This window comes from Ostrea edulis, chromosome 1 (assembly GCF_947568905.1).
Source record: "Ostrea edulis chromosome 1, xbOstEdul1.1, whole genome shotgun sequence".
NCBI lineage: Eukaryota > Metazoa > Mollusca > Bivalvia > Ostreida > Ostreidae > Ostrea > Ostrea edulis.
Genome location: NC_079164.1, coordinates 11,255,348 through 11,273,541, shown reverse-complemented (window position 1 = coordinate 11,273,541; position 18,194 = coordinate 11,255,348). Strand labels below are relative to the sequence as shown.

At 35.8% G+C, this 18,194-nt stretch overlaps 1 protein-coding gene across 1 annotated transcript; it reads left to right on the top strand.

Moving 5' to 3' along the window:
* The first annotated feature begins 1,698 nt into the window (after positions 1-1,698).
* LOC125664108 (uncharacterized) lies at positions 1,699-13,014 on the top strand. Its single transcript, XM_048896653.2, has 6 exons — positions 1,699-2,017; positions 4,356-4,389; positions 4,557-4,743; positions 6,286-6,426; positions 7,460-9,529; positions 11,973-13,014. The coding sequence occupies exons 1-6, from the start codon at positions 1,748-1,750 to the stop codon at positions 12,748-12,750; spliced, it is 3,480 nt and encodes a 1,159-aa protein (XP_048752610.2). The 5' UTR covers positions 1,699-1,747; the 3' UTR covers positions 12,751-13,014.
* The last annotated feature ends 5,180 nt before the right edge of the window (positions 13,015-18,194 follow it).

The following is an 18,194-nucleotide window of genomic DNA, read 5'->3' as shown; positions in this document are numbered from 1 at the left end:
TAGCACTATTTATGCAATTTCTAAGTTTATGAAAGAAATTAGCTTTTCCAATTAATACTATGTTTTTAAAAGGGTATGGACCTCATTTTCCTCTGTATTTTGATCTTATTTTACGAACATGATAATGCCCCAAAATGTATTTAATAGTTTTATAACTTCTCCAAGCAACATAAATTTACGAAAATCTGTTGTAAAAAGGGAACTCAAAACCATAATTCAAATACGTATTTAGAGTTTGTTTTAAGGTATCTAATGACTCCAGGGTCCAATGGCTACAATTTAGAAACTGCATAGAATTCTGCCAGTTAACTATTACTTAATTGCAAAACATTAGAATAGTTGAGAACGGTCTATATTCGTTTTGCAACTTTGAAAGTGAATTTATTGAACATGGTTTTTTTTTTTTTTTACAGTGTACAGAGGTCATATCTGTGGAATCATCTCAGTAATCAAATACAATGCCACTTCAAAAAGAATAGGTTTTAATATAAACAGTGCAATGTTTGGTGAATTACCATTTTGAACAGAATTCCAATGCAGTCATTTTAACTTTCTTATTGCTTAAACGTTTGTTGTTGAAAAATTTGACTATGTTCGAAATTCTTGTATGGAATAATTTGATTCCAAATGGGCAGAGTCAATTTATTTGAAGAAAGCAAATAGTAAAGGGTAAAAAAAAAAAAAAACCCATTGATTATAGTAGAAAGTTTTTCAAAGCTTTTCATTAAGTGATCATGAAAGATGATGTGGGAGTGAAAAAAAAAATAACTGTCCACAATCACTGTTTTGTAATTTATGTCATCATATATACATATATATATATATATATATATATATATATATATATATATATATATATATATATATGCACAGAAAGAAATCATTAAAAAAAAACAAACGAATTAAACGTGACCTAGGTATGGCTGATCTGTAACTACATGTACGAGGATTTTCTCAAAATCTCGTGGACTGGGCTTATAACTTTTAAAGTATCGATTTAATTTCATAATTACTATATATAACCAACTATACCATCGAGTTAAACGGTACTCAAAATTTCAACTTTGTAATTCATTTAGCTTTTTGGAGGAAATTAATTATCTTATATATACTTGCGACGTCACGATTTTTTCGTGGTGTTTTACATGTATATTTTACGTGTCTTTGTGAATATGCTTTGATTAAACTTATCAGTGTTACACCTATCTTCAAATGAATTAAAGATAGGCATAATTCAATTGAATATATTTAAAAATAGATGTAATTTAGTTACGGATGGATGTAATTCTTTTGAACCTAGGTTTAATCATTTAGAGATTAGTATAATTATTCACACCTATCTTAAGATTTAAGATATAAGATATCTTAATATGTGTTTTATAAGATATCTTATAAAGAAAAAAAAAATGTAAGATAGGGCCTATCTTATATCTTTCATAAGATACCTTATAAAAGATTTAAGATATCTCATGAACTTTAGAAGATATCTTGTTACGTTTATAAGATATCTTATAAAATTTATGAGATATTTTTAAAGAGGAATAAATGTAATCGACGTGTCATACACTTGGTCATTCTATTTCTGATCGTTTCGATACTTTTGTCCAATGTTTGTATATAGGCCTAAGATAAAATTGGTTTGTTTGGTGGGTTGTTTTTTTTTATGCCCGAATAAGCTTTGGTGCGAGTTGTTATTTCGCGCTACACCGGTAAAGGGAGGTAAACTGAAAATATTGACGATAAGACGATGGCAACAAAAAAAGAATGTGAAAAATTAATGAAAGCGTGTTTGTCTAAAGACGAGCAGACGGCATACAACTCTCTGATCGTTCTTAAGAAACGTGCGAACGACAGAAATAGCCATTTAACCCTGATACAGTGTCGAATTGTCCCAGTTTTCTTTCAGCTCCTGGAGTTTGTGGAAGTGAAGAATTTGACAGACAGACGTCGGAAAACGATTGATCTTCTGTTCAGTATTCTGGGTGACTTGTGTAATTTGCAGGAATGTCGTGAAGAAGTAATTCTTTTTGTTGTTTAATGATTGTTCGTTAATATTGGAAACTAGTTTTGTAAAATTGAGTTTCATTTATCAGTTATGTCTCGGGGGTCCTTACAATAATAGTTACCGAGTTAGCAGTGCGTCCACTATAATGAGTAGCAAGATGAAGCTGTTCTCATTTGTGTCAGTTAATTTATTTAAAGGATGAATATTCAAACACAGAAATGAGTAATACTATGAATATCAGAGACATATATGTTACACAATGAGGTTAAAATACAGTTATGATAATCGTTTCATTTAGGGTGCATAGAATCACCGAAATTACCGCTAATCACCGAAATTACCAAAGAAATGACCGAAATTACCAATGAAGGGGCCGAAATTACCTCAGTATATGTTCATCTATATACCATCTAGTCACACATCAAATTTCATGAAGATTAGTAATGATTTGAAGGAATTGTTTCCATAAAACCGATTATTGTGACGTGTGAATCTGAGTTAATTCCCTTTACCGATAGGTACTCAGTAAGCGAACTATGAATAGCCAGTAAGTTCCAAATGGCAATATAAAATTCAGGACAAATATTTTATTTTATCTATTTATCACACATTGTAAAAATCAATACCATGAATATGATATTATATATAACATGAGAAATAACTCGTATAAATTTACGCTTCACATTAATCGGTTTAATGACCATAACTCCTTTAAATTGTTACCAATCTTCATGAAATTTGATGTGTGACTAGATAGTATATAGATAAACATACATAGAGGTAATTTCAGCCCCTTTATTGGTAATTTCGGTCATTTCTTTGGTAATTTCGGTGATTAGCGGTAATTTCGGTGATTCTATGTACCGTTTCATTTATGTTATATACATTTATGGCATGATAGTGAGGGAGATATGAAGATTTATTCACCCAAGAAAAATCATGTTCCCCGAGAGCAACACCCGAGGGGAATATGATTTTTCTTAGGTGAATAAATCTTATATCTCCCTCACTATCATGCAATAAACTGTTTATTATACCGAAACAAAGCAAGACCACAAAATTGTATTTGAGATTGGAGTTTACTCATCTATACATTGTACATGTAGCTGAGATCGCCCTAACAGTAACATCGCACCGTCAACGTATATATAGAAGGTACAAACAGCGAAACACAGTGATATGATAACCAGTTTTTGTATTTCCATTCTCCTTGAATGCTGATTTACTTGCTTGTTTTTGTATCAACCAAAATTAGGCGATTTTAAAACTGTATATCAGAGACCCGCATATTTTGTGCCTTACGAACTATGAAAGTAGAATGACTCAGATTTATTGTGACGTCATAATACAATTCGTCTACTTTGACGTTAAATTTATGGAAAATGCACGAAGCTGCCCAATGGGAAATATGATAGGGAGATATGATGTTTGAGAGGGAGATATGAAGTTTTGTCATCCCTGGCACGTGACTGTCTAGACCAATCATATTACGCGTTGCATAGAATTCTCATACTGAGGTATAATAATATGTGTTGTCACTAACAATTACAATTTTAATAATTGACACAATATATATCTGTTTCATCTTGTTACATCATGAGTATATGGGATGTATTGTAACTTTGATGTTGGGATGGAGACAATTATGTTGTTCTAAATAAGGGTGAGCAGATCAAAGTGCAGGTCTGTGAACTAATTACATGCATTGATATCAAACATCAGGGCTAGGGTTAGTTGGAATAATGAGGCTGTGTCTGGGGACAGGCCCTCATCATCGGGTCCGTAGGACAATATTTAATGATAAATCGTTAAAACATTTTATCTTTGTCAGGATTACATATTAATTTTTGCTCTATATAGTCAGTGATTGACTGTTTATCTGTAATTTTCTTTACATCTGTACAAAGCTTTAATCATGTAAAAGAACCTGACATACATTTGATAAGTCAGTAATAAGTGTAGAAATATATTTAGAAAAAGTTGCTGTGCATGCATTATTTTTTAAACAATGTGTCTAAGGATTTTATTTTGTCCAGTGCAGAGTAAACAAGAGTCTTTCTTAATAGCGTGCAGCACACAGTATAAAAAAATATATATTTGAACATTTTATAGGTATTTATTACTTATAAAAAGTTAATGAAACATATGCTGCAAATCAAAAATCATTTATATTGTGACATGACTGAATAGGAGTTTGTTGCATTATGCCATTGTAAACACATTGAATGAAGAAGGGTTGTTGATACCAAATGTTCCTGTAGGGAGTTGTAAAATGATTACTTCCCATTGAAAAACTAATGATAGATATAGCAAGCAAGTTTAACAATAAAGTTTTGACCTATATTTTCAGGTTTACAAGCACCTATATGGGCTGGAGTTTCTTGGTATGGAATTTAATGTTTTCAAATGAATTTATTACTGTAATAATGTGCAAAACAGTACTTGATTTTAAAAAGCTTTTTAAGCAAGCTTTGAGTGGTATTTTAAGATATGCATGTTGATTTCATGAAGACTATTTCTTGTGCACTGACAACACTTTTTCTGTTGACAGTGCTCTACTTTTGTGAGTGTGAACATGAAAGTATACAGAACCGGAGCTGTAGAACGTTGGCCAATCTAGCGAAACATCCCGGTCTGTGTGACAGCATTCATCAGACAGATTTTATAGAAACTCTTGTTACCAGGATGGAAACAACCGAGAATATCCATCACCAGCACACATACTGTAGGGCAGTCAGGTATATACTGGACTTCAAACTCTAAAGTTTTACATGCAAATATGAAGCCAGGATTTTCTGAACAAAATATATCTGATGTCAGTCTCTTCTATGAATATATGTCTGTCTTTTGTATTATCAATTTCTATGGCTACTATACAATAACAACTATATGTACATATATTGTGTCAAGAGTCAACACAATGTTTGATCTACAATGCTCCTGAAATATGCAATTATGTGTTTTTATTTTTTATGCTTGCCTATCAATGTGACTAATTATGACCAGCATTTCTTGAGAAGAAGAATTTTAAAGATTTTTTTTTTACTGTATTCCTGTGTAAAATTTTAATCCTCTACTGTGACCCCATCCTACCTCCAGGAACCATGATTCAAACAAACTGGAATCTGCACTACCTGAGGACGATTGCATACTGATATTCTTATGTAAAACTTAAATACATATTGTGACTCAAAGCTGTTCCCAGGGAATTGATGTGAACCAACTTCAATCTGCACTAAACCACCGCGTTGTTCATGAGGTTAGAGCACTCGCCCTGCATACGGAAGGCCATGGTTCAAATCCAGGCCACGACAGATGGTAGACCTAATTTATTTAAACAAGTAGTGACAGTTCCATCGCCAAACGCTCGGCATCAGGTGTGAATGTCACGGGTCCTCGGAGATGAGTGAAATTTTTTTTCTCTCTCTCTCTTGAGAGAGAGAGAGAGAGAGAGAGAGAGACATTAAACAAGATACAATCAATCTACACTATCTGAGAATGCTTGCATATTGATCTGATTAATCCTAGCCCTGTTGCTTTTGAGAATAAGATTTTCTCTTTATATTCTATAAGATTTGTTCCTGTATTGAGCCTCTCCCCCCCTTCCCCCCCTCCCCTGGAGGGGTGGGTGGGTCCGTGATGTAACAAACCTGAATCTGTACTACGTTAGGCTGTTTGTACATTAATATGACTAATCATGGCCCTGCTGTTCTTAAGAAGATTTTTTATTAATCCCATAAAAAGATGTGTAAAAATTTGTTACCCTATTGTGGGCCCACCCTGTATGGCCCTGATGTGAATTAGGTTGAATTTGCTCTACCTGCAAATGCTTGCATATTAAAATGACTAATCGTAACCTGTTGTTCTCATGGAGAATGTTTTTTAAAGATTTTTTCCCATATAAAACTTTCATTCCCTATTGAGGCCCCACCTACCCCCTGGAGGCCATGATTTAAACAATTCAGATTGTACATTATGTGAGGAAGGTTACACATTTAAGTTTCATCTTTTCTAGCCCATTGGTTCTTAGGAAAAAGATTTGTAAATGATCAAACCCAATTTTTACCTTTTCTTTTCTCCCTTTGGAATGGAACATGGCACTTCATTTGAACTATTTAACCAAGAATGCCCTGTACCAAGTTTGGCTGAAATTGGCTCAGTAGTTCTAGAGAAGTTAAAAAGGTGTAAAGTTCACAGAATGGAATATGGACAGTGGGTAATCAGAAAATCTCACTTCAGCTGATAGCTCAGGGGAGATAAATATATGTCTGTATTTCCAGGTTACTGGGTAAAACTTCACATCAGAGAGATAGAATTCTGTCACACAATGCTGTATATCAAGTGGGCAAACTGATCGAGTCGGATGATGCCACGATAAGGAAGGAAGTGTATGAAGTAATAGAGGATTATACTGTAAATAGGTTAGTAACCACACGACTTCATATCAGACTCCAAGAAAGAAATTCTCTTCTATGTAACAAATGAAATACGATTTAGTGGTTTGAATTACTAACAGCTTGCATACTATCAGCTTAAATACTATCAGTTTTTAAAATTCATACAATTTAGATCGTATAAGTTTAAATACTATCAGTTTAAATAGTATCAGTTTAAAAATGATATCAGTTTAGATTGTATCGGTTTAAATACTATCAGTTTAAATAGTATCAGTTTAAAAATGGTATCAGTTTAAATACTATCAGTTTAGATTGTATTGGTTTAAATATTATCAGTTTTAAAAATGGTATCAGCTTAAGTAGCATCAGCAGAGATAAACATTAACTTTTTATCTCACTTGCCCTTTGTAAACTCAAGCTTTCTCTTGCATGAATGAAAACTTTGTTGTCTGAAATTTATGACTAATTAAGATTCAAATGCTCAACTTTTTATTTCAATTTAAAAGCCAAATGTGTCAAACTTGTAACAATTGAATTTTTATTCCATAACTCAATGAAAATGTGCACTAATGCTATCAATTCAGTAAATTGTATTACCAGTAACAAATGACAAAAGTTCCAGCCGTGAATGTAGAGCTGAATTTCTGACACAGGGTACAGACCATACCATTGTCAGTGTCAACTAATCCTATCAATTTGGATTGTCATACCATCTAAAATTCATATATTTGTTATAATTGAGATTTCTTTTTATTCTCAACAGTGCTTTCTTTTATTGCCTTCTACAGATCTGAGCATTTTCTTCACACATGTACTACTTAAAGGATTATGAAGCCACCATTTTGTACAAACATGACAAAGATAACTCGTACATCAGAAAGTTTTTTGTTATTCGGAACAACTTATTGATAGAATAAGATATAGTATGACCTTCTAGAAATGGGATTTTGCAAGTAAAGATTTCGATGATTCCGTAAAGAAAGAATGTGCAGCACATGAATATACAATAATACGATTAACAATTTTAATTTAATTCTTTTTTTTTTTTGCACTTTAGACCATCATGTGAATTTGCAACTCAACTGATCAGATCTGGAGCTTTCAAAGTTATTGTAGCCAAACTTAATCCTGTTGATAATGAGGAAGACCAGTGTACATTTCCACTGTTATGTAAACTTAATCAGATCTCCAAAATCCGTCCAGAATTCGGGTCCACAGGGGGCTTGCAGACATTCATCGAAATGTTCCACCAAGTCACAAAACTATCCAAACAACTATCGATCTTAAACATTGTGTGTTTGTGCTGTAAGGAATCCGTTAATAGAGTGAAAGTAAGGAACTTGGGTGGGCTGAAAATTTTATGTGAAGCTTTGAAGAATGAAGAATATCATAAGATTCATGATCGCGTCATCAGTGCTGTACAATGTTTCGTATTTGATGAGGCCGGTCTCGGTATGCTTCTAGAATATGACTTGGTTTCCATTCTTATCAGTCACCTTCAGAGAGTAGCAGGATTTGATTCCACCTCAGTATCTGTGCAAAATTATTTAAGGGAGGAGGAAGTTGAGAATTTTGAGGCTACTTTTTCACCAGGCATATTTGAAAAGTTCTACTCACAATTTGTTCAGAAACAGGAAATTGATGAGCATGAACAAGACACTGTTTCAAAGAAGAACGTGTTCAGCATAGACAGCCCAACATATGAAGCAAAATCAGATTGGAATATGGAAGAGTATATGTCAGGAGCAAAGTGCAAGGAAACTTTCGAGTATGCTGAAACTCCATTTTCATCCCCCACTTCAATGAGTCCCTTGAGTACTGTGTCATTTTACTCCCCGAGTATGTCCCCTACCTCAGACTACAGTCCTCCCTCCAGCCCAGGGTGCTTAGACTCTTCAGCAGTAAATACTGATCTAAATTACCCAGTCATATGTAGCATGTCTTATGATGCCGACGACAGTCCAGGAGGATATTCTCCAAAGAAAAATGAGGAAGATGCATCGAAGTTAGGATCAGAAGTGTATTCTGAGTCAGAGGATGAAGATGACGTATGTTCAGTGAAAGGGAACTCGGAAGGATTTCAGACACCTCTCAGCAAACCAGCTGAAGAATTTCAGACACCTCTTAACAAACCAACTGAAGAATTTCAGACACCTCTTAACAAACCAACTGAAGAATTTCAGACACCTCTTAACAAACCAACTGAAGAATTTCAGACACCTCTCAGCAAACCAACTGAAGAATTTCAGACACCTCTTAACAAACCAACTGAAGATGTGAAAGCCCCTAGTATCAACCTATTCAAAAAGAAAAGGGGGGTGTCAGACATATCAGAAGATGAAGAGATTGAGGTGATTAACAAACGGAGGAAAACTGTAGCTTCTGAGGATGTAGCTATGTCAACATGTGCCTCAGCCAAGACAGAGAAGAGGAGAAATGGCTCCTGCAGCACGGAGCAGCAAATTCTGATTATTCTGTCAAGGATATCACAGATGTTTGATCCCAGTAAATACTTGGTGACATCAGAAACCATGTGTTGCTGTCTGGATTATTTGGCGTTGGTAAGCAAACCGGAAAAAAGGATGGCTAGAACACTAAGCCGAATTCTTACGAATCGCCTCTGTTTAAAAAGTTTGTTACAAATTCACATGCCTTTCTTGATATACTACAAACTGTTGAGGAATACTGACATATCGTATGGAGAAAAAATCTTGAGGTCTTTCTTGCAATCAAAACATGAATGCTTAAAAAATAAACAACGGAATAAGATGCGAAATAGATCAGACAGCGAGGACTCCACTTCATCTCAGTTATCTTTCCTTGACATTGAGGATTCGTGGTCCGCTGTGAATTTACCTACTGGGAAAAACCAAAAAACTCCTGAAAACCAAGGCAAAGATTCAAAATTGACTTCTTCAAATGAAAATACAGCATTTAGCAATCAGAAATCCACAGAAGAAGATGGGGATCTTTCATTTCCATTCCGGGCAGGACTGATTCTACTTCAAGACATCTCCACTGAAGTGGATGGACCATACGGACGTGGAGAGGTTGCGCACTGGATCCACAATAAGGATGTGGAGGGTTATAAAGATGAGGCAGTTTTCTCCCTTTTGTTTGCTCTCTGGTAAGTGCAGTAATTAATACATTGTGAACAGACTGATTTTGTTACAAAGTTGTAATCGTATACATGTAATGGGTTGAATTTTACAATACAGTCAATCCTCCTTATCTCAAACTCGATGGGACAGAGAAAATACATTGAGATACCCATGGATACAAGACATGGAGGGTTAAATACTTAAAGAATAAGTGGTAGGGACTTCTGAATCACTTGAAATATCCATGATATTCGAGATATCAGTCTTTGAGATACCAAAGTTTAACTGTATTTAGACCATCATCATGCTTCTTGTTAGTTTTTTCCCATATACATGTATTTTGATATCTTACTACCATATAAGTGGTAATTTTAGTGAGACACAAATTGAACGATTTTTTCATTATGGGTATATATATTTAGCAAGGTCTAATTTTAGCAACTTTATAATTTCAAGAAAGATAGCTATATCCTACGATACAGAATAAATATCAGTCACGGACTAAAGGGCATATGTTAATTTTGAACCCTGGTTTCCCAGGTCTTCGTCACTACCGAGGGGCAATAGTTTCGACTGTTTCCATAGAAGGCTTGAAATAATTGTTTTATTTCCTAATCTACTATAAATCAAATAATTTCTCCCATGACTGGGAAGGAGTTCATCATGTGACCAGGAAACAGTTCATCACATGAACAGAAAACAGTTCATCACATGACCGGGAATAGGTCACATGATGAACTGTTTCACCCCTGCTCATTTTATGTACCGGTACCTTTCTCTGCTGATGAAAGTTGGAAAACGGAAAAGATATGTAATATCAATTTATATAGTAGATATGATAAAATAAACTGAAGCAACTGAATTCGGATATAGTTACCTATCTGTTGGCGAGAGCCCAGGGCCTAGTTACCTATCTGTTAGCGAGAGCCCAGGGCCTAGTTATCTATCTGTTGGCGAGAGTCCAGGGCCTCTTTCTTGCCAAGTGAATGCTCTATCCATTAGAGCACAGAGCCAGTGTACTAATCAAGGATAACTAATGTTTGATATAACCGTTATAAAAAAAATCTTGTTTAAAATATTTGATTAACTCAATATTGATGACTTATCATTCATTTTTGATAATTATGCAATGCATTAACAGAATAACAAACAAATCAACATCACATTTAAAATATGTTGTACTCATCAATCAACATTGGAAGTACATATGTGTATGCGGAGTGATCACCCTTTGAAATAATATCAAGACCTAATATTGTGGGGGGAAATATTGACTATTACTGTCAGCATAGTAAATCATGATAATGTACATACAATCATTTTATGCCTACTCTAGAAACAGTCAAACCTATTGTCCTGAGGTAGTGGCGAAGACCCAGGAAACTGTTGTCAGAGGCTGTAGGCCGAGGACAAGTTTCCTGGGTCTTCGTCACCACCGAGGGCCAATAGTTTTGACTGTTTCCCAAGTAGGCATAGAATGATTCTTTTATTACTGAATCTGCTAATCGAGCAATAGTTTTTTCACGTGACCGGGAAACAGTTTGTCACATAACCGGGAAACAGTTTGTCACGTGATTGGATAATAATAGGTCACATGATGAACTATTTCGCTCCTGCTCATTTTGTGTACCTTTCTCTGCTGATTAATGTTGGAAAACAGAATAAAATATGTAATATCAATTTTTATAGTAGATTAGGTAATAATTACATTTGCGTGTGCTATGCCAATACAGTAGTCAAAGCTTTTACACATAGTGCTTGGGCTCGTTCACTGTGTATCAAAACCATGACTACTATTTCAATAGTGCATGTAAATGTAACATCATTATTATAATTACAATTCTCGACTATTTAGTATTACGGTTTTAAATCATTACTCCATTTATGGATATAGGGTTCACGGCAGGTGTGACAAGTCAACAGAGGATGCTTACTCCTCCTAGGCTTCTGATCCCACCTCTGGTATAACCAGGGGTCTGTATTTACCCATCTCTCTATTTTGTACATGTATTCCTTTTGGGAGTTATGAAATCAATCACTGTTCATTATCTTCACCTTTTCATCATGTAATGGGTTTGGGTCTATACTGTTAAACATTTCATTACATTATAATCATGTAATAGGTTAAGACTTATACTATCAGAAATTACAGCATTGTAATCATGTAATGGGATTAGATTTATACTATTTATATCATGTTACATTTTGCATGCATTATGCCAAAATCGTAGGCAGGATTTTGAGATATAATGCATAAGCTGAGCTCATGTAAATGGGTTGTGTTCTCATACTATTGACTTTACAGTGTCATAATCACATCACAGATGTGAGTTCTCAATCTGTTAGGTTTACATACATGTCCATTTCTCACCAAAAAAATCTTCCATAAATCCATTTACCAGTAAATTTCAGGCATACAACATACATGTATTCAGTACTGTCTCTTCTTAATATGCATAATGATTTCAGGGACTCAGGGATGACCCAACACTATTTCATAAAGCAGAACTTCATGGAAACTATCCTGAAACATGTGACCAGTGATATTACCCAGCATTCCAAGAGAGCATTCCTTGAGGCGCTGTGTTTCATTGGACACATTGTGTTACACACAGAACCAAACAAAGAGGCAGACAAACTTGTTCTGAGACATATAGAAAACAGTACAATGTCACCGGGAAATGTTTGCAAATATGAAAGCATTCAGTGTAAAGATATTTCATTCTCAGTTCAAAACACAATTCTCCCAGGGAAAAAGGAAGTTCTCACCCAAAGCTCAGACCTTTTCCAAGCCATGTTAGAGGGACATTACTCTGAAGCTAGGGAGGAGGAAATTATTTTGCCCAACACCACCCCATTTGCTCTGAGGTACATCCTGCATTATTTACATGGATGTGATCTCTCTTGTGAACTTCTTGGGAGTGTAACAAAATGTGACAGATCAGACGACACACTATGCAATATTCTGGATACTGTTGTATTGGGACACCAGTACATGCTGAACAACCTGGTGGAGTTTCTGGTGAAATTGCTTCATAAAGTTGTTACTCCAGAGAATGCTTGCCATATTTTCCATTTTGCATTGACTTATGACTTCCCAATGCTGGTTGCTGATTGTATAAAGCGAATGTTTTCCTCGCCGAATGTAATGGAAAGAGTGAAAGGTTTTCGGAATTTCCTGGTGGGGCCAGACGCAGAACTCTTTTTATCTGTCTTGTTTGACCTTCTGTTGGACAGGAAACTTTAAAAATATCAGAGAAATATCAATTAAATAAGTTTTACTAATGAATTTTTGGAGTTTGATGTGAGCTGTATTAATTATACACAATTTAATGCAGATAAATTTGCAATGAGTTTTGATGAGAATATTTATCAGTGAGTAGGTATTTTTTTTGATCGGTCTCTTTGAATGAGTTGTAAATTAATGATGATATTGCATGAAATGTGATGTGGTATAATAATATTCAGTAATTAAATATTATATATTAAATAAACATGTTACAGTTAAAAATAGTTTAGCGTTTCTCCATTCAGTAACTTGACTTTTATGTGATGTAAGAGTTGTCGCGCTTGTGCAGTTAATATTTCCCAAAGAAATTATTGACTTGTTTTCTTTGATATGCTGATTGTTGATTTGTTTCCGAGTCATTAACAGTTTAAATTAATTCAAATTTTCAAGTTTATCAAGAAAAAGATCATAACTGGGATATATATGAATAAAATAACATATACGTGAAATTAGAACAATGTGAACAAAGGAATTTGTTACATGTAGATATAATTATATAGATATACATGTAGCATGGAAACGAAGCTCTGTGTATATAAAGATGACAATGATTTCTGTGTCATTTAGTACCTAGTAGACGTACAAAAAGGTCGATTTGCTGGCCCTTTAATCAAGGTGCCGCTTTCACAATCACACGTGTGTAGAATCAGCTGATCAGCTGGGTATGAATGGCACGCAGACAGCAATTATGCTGTCCTTACCGGTTTACGCTGGCTCGCGTACAAGTCTTCACTAGTGCCAGTCAAGGTCAACCTGGAATAAGTCCCGCCTCCTAGAGAACTGTCGAGTGTGCGCTTTGTAAGAAATTTTCCCATTCAATGCCGGTTCTGTGAGACACGTGAAGAGGTCATTCAATACTACTATATACACTGGATGGGGAAATTCCTTCCACGGGACATTGTTCGTAATGTGATCACGTAATGTCGATTGGCGTTCAGTGCTATAAATAAGATCCTTGTATTATTCATGAAACGTAATAGGTTTTTGTTTGTTCCCAAGATGATTTGTATTTTCGCAGTCAGAGTACATGAAATAACTCCTTTTCAAAAGGAATTTTACTGAGGTCCATTCCAGTAACAGTTGAAGTTGTGTATGAGAAATAGTATACGTACGCCACAAGAGAGACAGTTTAAGATTGTTCTTGAATACAGCCGTCATAAGTAATTCTGAATAGCCAGTTCCTACTTTCTGTAAGCTTTAGAGATGACCACTTGTGAGATACTAATTTATCGGGTGATTGGTATCTCACAAATGGTTATCTCAAAACCTTACAGAAAGTAGATACTGCACTGATGAGGGTGATCGGCGGGGACATTTCATATTTTGGATAAAATATTGATTCTATATTTTTTCTCATTTAGGGATGGGGGGTAACATACGTTATCCACACTTCAGGTGCATGTGGTATTTTAAACAAGAACCATGGGCAGATCAGGGAACCCCCTGGAATTGGCCATGTAGTGAAATTTATCAGTCTGAAAACGGAGGTTTTATTTTGTTAATGAATGTGTATTGTGATACTGGTATAAACCATCATTTATTCGCCCTTCTTATAATTTTAGTAAATGTGCAATTACCAAATATGTTTTTTTAAGCCCCCGAGATCGAAGATCGGGGGGGGGGGGGGGGCATATTGTTTTTGTCCTGTCTGTCATTCTGTAATTTTGTCATTCTGTCTGAAACTTTAACCTTGCTAATACCTTTGGAAAGGTAAGTGCTAGAGCTTTGATATTTCATATGAGTATTCCTTGTGACAAGACCTTTCCTTCCGTGGGTACTAAAAAAAATTACCCTTGACCTTGGAGTTTGTCCTACTTTTTGAAAACTTTAACCTGGCTAATAACTTTTGAACAGTAAGTGCTAGAGCTTTGATAGTTCACACGAGTTTTCCTTGTGACAAGACCTTTCCGTGGGTACCAACATTTTTGACCCAGTAATATTGACCTTGGAGTTTGACTTACTTTTGGAAAACTTGACATTTGTCATAACTTCTAAATGGTAAATATTAGAGCATTCATATTGCACCTGAGCATTTCTTGTGACAAGATCTTTCTACTGGTACCAAGATATACTAGCGGAAAAAAGAAACGGTGCATTATTTAATATATGAAAAAAAAAAAAAAAAAAATAACAATGAACAAATTTTATTTTTTGTAATACTGTTAACAAATGTAATTTGTTACAACATTTCATAATCCATTAATGTTAACGTCGAATACCATCAATTTCAGCACACTCGAAAGACACTGGTATTCGAACTTGAATTAACAAAGTTAATAACAAGTGTGACCACCATTTGCAATCACGCATGCTTGACAACGGCGCCTCATTGATGCCACTAAAGTGTTCAGAAATGCTTGAGGGATGTTGTTCCAGATGTTGGTTAAAGCCTGGCCTAAATCAGCCAATGCCACTGGCTGATTTGGTAAACGGCGTAGACGTCGTTCCATTTCATCACAGACGTGCTCGATCGGCGATAAATTGGGGGGAACCGCCGGCAAAGGCAAGACATCGACATTCAGTTGGACAAAAAAGTCCCTGACTACACGTGCAACATGTGGCCTTGCGTTGTCTTGCTGCAGAGTGATGTGATTTTGCTGTCTCTCTATGAAGGGTATCACATGGCGCTGAATAATTTCGTCTCGATAGCGTACGCCGGTGAGATTTCCACTGACAATTTGTAGAGGGGTCCATCCACGTGCTGTTATTCCATCCCACACCATTACTCTACCTCGGAATTGTCGACGTTGCACAACACAAGCGTCCTGATACCGCTCCCCAACGCGACGATACACTCTACAACGGCCGTGACGGCTATCCAAATGAAATCTGGATTCATCAGTGAACAGAATGTTGGCCCAGTCCTGCATTCTGAATCGCAGATGTCGTCTGCACCACGCTAGTCTAGCGATATGATGACGTTGAAGCAGCACTGGGCGCACCGCTGGACGTCTTGGTCTGATGTTGTGCTCGATTGGCCATTATCGGGGGTATTTGTGTTTCACAAACACATCGTTGCAGTTCTGGTTGGAATTACAAAGAGAATTGCACTTGACTTTGCAAGAATCAACACGTGCCATTTCACTTCGATCACGTTACTATATAAATACTATAGTAATATATAATGAACATTAATTAAACAATTAACATACTTGATTCTAACGATCTGGCGCATCCGGGTTAATAAATTGGGTCAGGCATGCGCCAGACTACCGGGACCGGCGACACACTTGATTGTGAGTCGGAATTAAGCACGCATCACGCCGATTGAGCCGGAGAATTTTGATAGGCGAAGGCGCCTTCAAACTGGCCTCCTTGGGGCATCAGTGACAGTAGTATCGAGCGTTGTTTTTTCTAAGACAAAATGTTTTTAATTTTTACACTGTTGAAATAAACATGATTTGTAAATATATTGGTCATTTCTATGCAGAATAATGTTAATACAATGAAAGGTCAACATATTTTCATTACTATATTGTAGCCGGGTCACTTGATTCTTAGCACTTCGCCGGGTATACCCGGCTTAGTTCGATTCGGTCGGATTTTATCAGAATCAAGTATGCTAAATAAAATACTTTCTTTGTTGTTTATTAGGTGATGAAGATAGCTAGCATTGCAGAAATAAAAAAGAACCATACAAAACCCGCGTGATTTTTTCTGCAATGATTCCTAGGAAGACAATTTATACTGAAATATCGTATCGTTGACCATTTCGTTACTTCAAACGGAACAGCCAATGCACCATTTGACCCAGTCTAATTACCCCCTTCCCCTTGCACTCGTCAGGCGAGTGTAAAGGGAGAAAGGGGGGGAGGGGTAATCAGGCGAGTGTAAGGAGAGGGGAGGGGTAATCAGGCGAGTGTAAGGAGAAGGGGGGGGGGTAAACAGATTGCATTTTACCCTGACGACGCTCCATATATAACGCAGACAGTGGGTACTTTTTAAAAATCGGATCGAACTAGTTGGCAAGAAACATGCATTCATTGTCTAAGATGAAATCAATGCCAATTTTAAAAGACATATTTAGAGAAAATATAGTGCCTAAAATATTGATGTATGATGATACATGTATTCATAAATATATGACAGATTAGAGTCAAAATTTTCTCATCGATTCAAATCCTTATTATGCTTAAATATTGTTGATAACTAGACCAAAGTATAATACAGTTCTTTGTTAACGTGAAGTCAACAACAAAAATGATTTGTGTCATCCATTACAGCTCTGCACGAGGCCTTGACTTCTGGGTGAACGAGATGACGGCGAGACGTTGGCTTTATGCGAGGGTGAATGCCACTAAGAAAACACATATCGGTGTATACACGGAATGCTAAAGGGTCACATCTCTTATTCATGCCACCTTTTTCATGAGTTACGCCTTTAATGAATTTTATCACGTTCTGTTTGTAGATGTGATGGATTAATTTTTAGTGTATTATATAACTGCATTGAAAGACTATTTAAGCTAAATGATCCAAGATTCCCTGGTCTCTTAAGGAGGTATGCTACACCAGAGAAATTTGATGTAGATGAAAAGTGGAGGACATGTACAACAGTATTTTGAAGTTGAAAATGTTCAAATTTACTTTATTTTGTCAAAAAATACAGTTTTAGTAGAAGGTAATTTGAAAAAAAATTTTAAAACCCCTGCTGCACTCGAACCTGCGACCTACAGTTCAGCAGTCGGTATTCTAACCTACTGAGCTACTCGGCTAGGTATTTAAATGGAAAAGGAAAAGTCAAATATTGCTGATATTGATTTTTTCATCCATGTTTTTAAAGGAAGTCAGCCATTATGACGATGTAGAGTACTACCTTAACCCCGCTTTTATATTGTGACCTGTGCTCCCCGGGAGGAATCTCGGATTAAAAGCTTGATTATGCAATTTCTCTCCAAGTCTGTTTGCGCCGAACTTTTAATTTCAATGCGTCAACAAAACTTAAATTCCGCCGTGGCTTCCAAAGACACATATCCGGGACCGGTCAATATTTATTGGGGGGGGGGGGGGGGTTGGTTGTCAATTCCATATTACCATTATAAAAAACCTATGTCCTATGTTGTAAGGCCAGTGAAGACAGATGTGTGTTAAATAAGCGTGCGTCTTTATATAGCATTTTTATTTTCTATGATTGAAATCCATACTCTTGGACATGTAAGACTTACACATGTAGTTTTTGGAATTTTATTCATAGCCGAATACTTATTTTGTGATTTTTAATTACATGTTTTACTATTAATTTTTTTTCTTCAAAGATTCAGTATTGTCTTTAGTATATTGGACAGGAAGTAAAGCATGCATACAATTCAGTTAGGCCTATTCAAAACTCATTTGTACCTGATTCGATAAAACATTGGAATTTATTAAATGTAGAAGCCAGAGAAGCCTTCTCAATCAACTCG

What these genes read in the sequence shown, in the direction of transcription:
- LOC125664108 (XM_048896653.2), top strand. Translation starts at nt 1,748, where the DNA reads ATGGCAACAAAAAAAGAATGTGAAAAATTAATGAAAGCGTGTTTGTCT. An exon ending in TGCAGGAATGTCGTGAAGAA is followed by an intron (nt 2,018 to 4,355) that starts GTAATTCTTTTT and finishes CTATATTTTCAG; the next exon opens with GTTTACAAGCACCTATATGG. An exon ending in TCCCTTTTGTTTGCTCTCTG is followed by an intron (nt 9,530 to 11,972) that starts GTAAGTGCAGTA and finishes TAATGATTTCAG; the next exon opens with GGACTCAGGGATGACCCAAC.